The sequence below is a fragment of the Centruroides vittatus genome, unplaced genomic scaffold, assembly GCF_030686945.1.
Source record: "Centruroides vittatus isolate TY-2023 unplaced genomic scaffold, ASM3068694v2 contig_3087, whole genome shotgun sequence".
NCBI lineage: Eukaryota > Metazoa > Arthropoda > Arachnida > Scorpiones > Buthidae > Centruroides > Centruroides vittatus.
The window spans coordinates 194,625-199,899 of NW_027121985.1; the positions used below are offsets into that span (position 1 = coordinate 194,625).

General features: G+C 27.5%; 1 protein-coding gene across 1 annotated transcript; it reads right to left on the minus strand.

Moving 5' to 3' along the window:
• Positions 1–1,303: 1,303 nt before the first annotated feature.
• LOC136973114 (patched domain-containing protein 3-like) lies at positions 1,304–4,041 on the minus strand. The gene is made up of 3 exons (XM_067267814.1): positions 3,038–4,041; positions 2,636–2,950; positions 1,304–2,553 (listed from the first exon to the last, which is right to left on the minus strand). The coding sequence occupies exons 1-3, from the start codon at positions 4,035–4,037 to the stop codon at positions 1,304–1,306; spliced, it is 2,565 nt and encodes an 854-aa protein (XP_067123915.1). The 5' UTR covers positions 4,038–4,041.
• Between the last annotated feature and the right edge of the window lie 1,234 nt (positions 4,042–5,275).

A 5,275-nucleotide genomic window follows, 5' to 3' on the forward strand; every position in this document is an offset into this window, starting at 1 on the left:
ATAACACAAAAATTTTAAAAATTAAAATTTTTTGCCGGTTTTTTTTTTGTTTGATTTATCGAATGAACGGTTCATTTCTAATCATAGATCATATTTTATGAAAAAAATGGCATGTTTGTGGTGAAAAATTATGCCGATTTGAAGAAGTTTTGATAGGCCTATTAAAATACGTGTTCGCATTTCAGGAGTTCAAACTGGTATTTCTACACTAATTTTAAGTAGTGCTCGGTTCCATTCTTCTCGATTTCTTTGAATAACTTTGATCTCTCGGAAGAAATATTGCTTGAATTCGTTGGATAAATCAACTAATACTAATGAGGTAAGATATAAACATATAATTTTTGTATGCATCTCACGTAGGAATATTTGTTCACTTGTGTGTTATCAGAACGAATATTCTGTCAAAATATTATTAGCTCACATTGCGAAGAATTATTTTTAATACAATATTTTTTATTATTTAAAAAATATCATTTTTAACTGATAAAATTTAAAAAAAACACACACATCACGTAAGTTAATTCTGGGCGTGCGAAACGAGCCGTTTGTATCTAATAGATTCCGATTCAGAATTTTAAAATAAAACTTCTTAAAATAGTAATAAACAGTTACATTATACGAAATAAAATATTGGTATAAACCATGCCTGGCCAACCCGCGGCCGCGGGCCGCATGTGGCCCGTCACGTTAATTTGTGTGGCCCGCTAAGCGATATTATATATCTATTAAAACTTTTGTTTCCAGTTATGTGTATATCAAAACAATTAAATAAATGAAAATTTGCCTGTGTCATTGTCAATGCGCAAGTGCGAGTACGAACTCTTGGTATAACAATAAAATCTTATCTTATTAGTTTTTTTTATTTGTTTTACTTTTTTAAAAGCATGTTTGCCTAAATTGTGGCCCACCGTAATATTACGCGTGATCAAAGTGGCCCGCAAAACAATTTGGGTTGGCCAGGCCTGGTATAAACAAATGTTAATATAGTATAAAATAAACAGCATTATTTAATACCATTTAATGTTTATTTTTAATTTAAAATTCGTATATAGTTAATCGAGGCCTTCTGACCCTAAGCTTCCATACTTGGTCTTGACGTTCATTTGTCTAACACTGTTCTCGAGATTAAGGAAGGACAGACAAACGAACGACAGTGCGAATTTTTAGGTTTATAATTTTTTTTCAAATCGCAGCCCAATTAATATTAATTTAGTATTTTATGTTGTTGAAGCATTATTAACAATTTGCTACTCACTTTTTTATTAAGAGATAAAAACAATTATTGATTATCATTAAAACAGATTCAAAGCGTAGAACTAGCTTCTCCATTCGAAACCACTTCAGTACGGTCATTACCGAATATTTTCTCTTTAAAACTTTCAACGGAGCAAAGAATAATAGGAACCACAAAAAGAGCCTGAAAACAACTGAAAAAAGTAACTAAAAATGTAATTTTGAAAAATGTAACAAATACATAAAATTCGTTAAAAGCTAGAACTAATATTCCTAAAATTGTTGATAAAGAACCTTGAATAATAGGATAACCGATATGAAATAAAGAATAGCTCAGTTTTTCTGAAGCCGTTTTCTTTGTTGACATTACAAAAGCACACGAAAGGTGAGTTAAATAATTAATTGAAAATCCAACGCAGAGAACTAATACAGAAAGAGAAATCATATCTAAATTGACTTTCCACAGAGCCATAAATCCAATCGTTTGAAATATAATAGATGCTACAGACAAAGCAACTATGAGTGCGTATATAAAATTGGGAATAAAAGAAAAGAAAACTATCATTATTGAAAGAGATGTCATCCATGCTAACCGTGAAACAATATCACGAATAATTATTCCTTGTTCAATAATATCAGCGATAACGCAATGTACTTTTATTGGTATATCAGATTCATCTTCTATTTGCCACATATTCTTTAACAATTCCATTTCTGTTTTCCTATTACGAACATTTTTTGCCGCAAAAAGGAAACGGCTGTTTATTATATCGGTATAATTTTCATTAAATATAATATCGTGTTTAAATTGCTCAGCGACTTTAAATTTCAAAAAGACTAATCTCAAACCATCGATAAAATCTTGTTTAAGTGAGACATTGTAACCCTTCATGGAGAACTTTGATATATCATGATTTAAGAATAATTTATAAAATTTTAACCACGATAGAGTTAATTCCGGTCCTGCAATGTGAGGATCGGACTCAAATTTTTTAACTAATCTTTCAAGAGATTGTTGAACTTTTACATCTGCATAATTTAAGGTCTTATTGATGGCTACTTGAATAGTAAACGGATAATCCGTAAAGTATTCAAAATACAGTTTCACACTTTTAGTTGAATCGGAATTTGGAGGTAAAATTTTAGTAGTATCTAAACCGTCTTCTAAATATTTTAATCCCCATAAACCAAAAGATAATTTTAAGAAGAACAATGATAAAAGTAATATTTTAACTTTTGTGTTTGAAAGGAATATTGAAAATTTAGTTCTGAATATTTTCATTATATTTTCTTCGGTAGAAACATTAGCTGGTAGAGATTCTAAAATTTAAAAAATATATATATATTAAAAAATAAAAAAGTCTAGTACAGTTTAAATAAACACTTAAGACATTCTACTCACTGCGTTGTAAACGTAAAATGGACCTTATTCCATTATATTCCCAATATCCGCTAAATGCCATACATCCTCCAAAAAAAGTTATCTGGTATATATAGGTAAATAGAATGCACAACGCTGCGTACATACAAAAAAGTCTTGCAATAGGAAATGGCGCTGAAATTCCAACTAAAACAGTAATTAAATTGGTTATAGAAGTTATAGTAATTGATATACATGCTTTAGCATAAACTTCTCCTATTCGTTTCTCTACAGTTTCGTTAGAATGAGTACTTCGCCACGCTGAAATTAACACATAAGAATCATCTACTTCCATTCCTAAGACAATAACAGAAAGAAACAGTATTATAATTATAAATTTATATCTCTATACGTTGTTTAATTTAACGATATACTAAAACATACCAAGAACTAAAAATGGAAGCATGATATTCACATCGGTATTTTCTATCTTCAAGAAAGAAGCCAATCCAAAAGAAGAAATCACAGCTAATCCAGCAGATATACAAGCAGACATCCCCAACCATGGTTTACTTTTCTTTAAATCATTACTCAAGTTACTGATGATTGAAAATAAGCTAACTGTTGCTACTACAATTGCTATTAACGGATAAATTTCTTTTGAAAAAATTTCTAATTTGTCTCTAAGTAAAGAAAGTGAAAAAGCATACACTTCAACGTATTTAAATTCAGTCGTTCTTAATTTATACACCACTAACTTCTCCCATTGTTTAATACAAGAATGATCTTTGATGTTGTTGTCTAGAATATAAAATAATCTAACAACTTCCACATTTTCCACATTTTTATAGACATCTGTTTTAACTCCTCCTAAATTATAAGTATATGGCCTATAAGAATATGTGAGATTATCTATATCTACAGGATATTTAATACGCAATTTTCTAGCTGATACTTCTTTAGAGTGAGGAAATAAATCTAAAATTGGATTTTGATTGCATTTATTATATATTTTACCGCATAAGCTACTATAAGATTTTATATCTCCGTTGATATTAAGAGAAATATTTTTAATTATGTTATCCAACAAGTTCAATTCAGTAAATATTTTTGTATTCAACATATCACCGCCTTTCTTTCCTTTAACAAATACGATAATACCTTCAGGAGCCCGAGTAAATCTGGGAAAATCTGTAAAAACGGAAGTATTCAAAGGAAACAAGTTTTCCATAAAGTTTCTATTCTTTTCGGCTCTGCCTCCCTCAGCTACAAATAAATAATCTACATTTCTGTTATACGTCATATTCATCATTCCTGAAGCGAGTATGAGTGTTACAATAACTGGAATAATAACAAAATAATGAGGATACCTCCCAATAATTTCTCCAAACCGTGTAAAAGTTGATGATAAAAAATCTTGTACAAAATTTATCTTCATTTTCATAAAAGTCTTAATTTTATCTATAAGAGTATATAAAATAATTAGTAATTAGTAATTATCAATTATAAAATTACATTTTATTTTTGTTTTAATAATTTAAATAAATCAATGGAATATCATTAAATATATTTTTAACATAAAAAGTTAAAAAATTCATTTAACCAAATACAATATAAATTAGTCTTGTAATATAAAATCGTTTAAATACTTATCAATTCAAGAAATTTTTATTATTAAAAAAAGTTATTAACATATGTTACCATCAGTTTTAAAAATTTTAAATAATTAGTAATAATATTATAATTTCACAAAAAATAAAATAAGTTATTGACTCCATTACCTTTATTTATTAACTATTAAAGTAACGATTGCTGATAAAGTCACTTGTACAACTACTGCTAACATGAGAAAAACAGAGGTCAGTCCCATTTACTAAAGCTTTTATCCGTTGGCATAGCGACAACACATCATCTTACAGTAAGCCTGTTGATGAAGTCTCACCTCAAAATAACTAGAAATTCTATTGGTTAATGTAAAATTTACTGAAGACTACAATTCAAACCTCACATCTAAAACAATAGAAAAAACAATATATTAAAATGTTAATTTATAAAATAAATTATGATTGATTATTTAATCAATTCAAAATACAGAAATGTAGACTAACATACATTATGATAATTTATTGTTATATTTTTTTTGTGTGTCTAACTAATCTATATTGTTTAGCTACAGGTAAATATTGATTGAGATTTTTTTATCTAGCAACAATTGAAGTAGTAAGAAAATAATCAATAATTATTATTGATCAATAAATAGACTATATAATCTGATATTCTTAACTGCATTAATTGGAAGAAATTAACTACATATACCTAATTTTTCCTGTGTCTAGTGTAAACTAAACAGATGTTTATATAAAATTATATCATTAAACATATGGATTAGAAACTACTTTAATGAAGCCTGTAGCTCTCCATAGCTCTCAATAATGATAACATATTGTAACTGACTGTATATAATACAAATATTATAAAGGCAATAACTGAATGATAACAAGAAATTTACAGTTTCTTTATTTATATTTTCGATATTATATGACATATTATATATGCTATATACAATAGCGTACAATATCAAAATATGTCGCATCATATAATGTTTAAGTATCGTTTACATTAAAAATAGTTTACTGGTTTTTAATTTCCATTAAAAATATAAATTTAAATATTCTAATAAAT

Coding starts and splice junctions, on each gene's coding strand:
- LOC136973114 (XM_067267814.1), bottom strand. CDS start 4,037: ATGAAAATGAAGATAAATTTTGTACAAGATTTTTTATCATCAACTTTT. Junction 2,951..3,037: donor GCTTCCATTTTTAGTTCTTG/GTATGTTTTAGT, acceptor TTATTGTCTTAG/GAATGGAAGTAGATGATTCT. Junction 2,554..2,635: donor CATTTTACGTTTACAACGCA/GTGAGTAGAATG, acceptor TTTAAATTTTAG/AATCTCTACCAGCTAATGTT.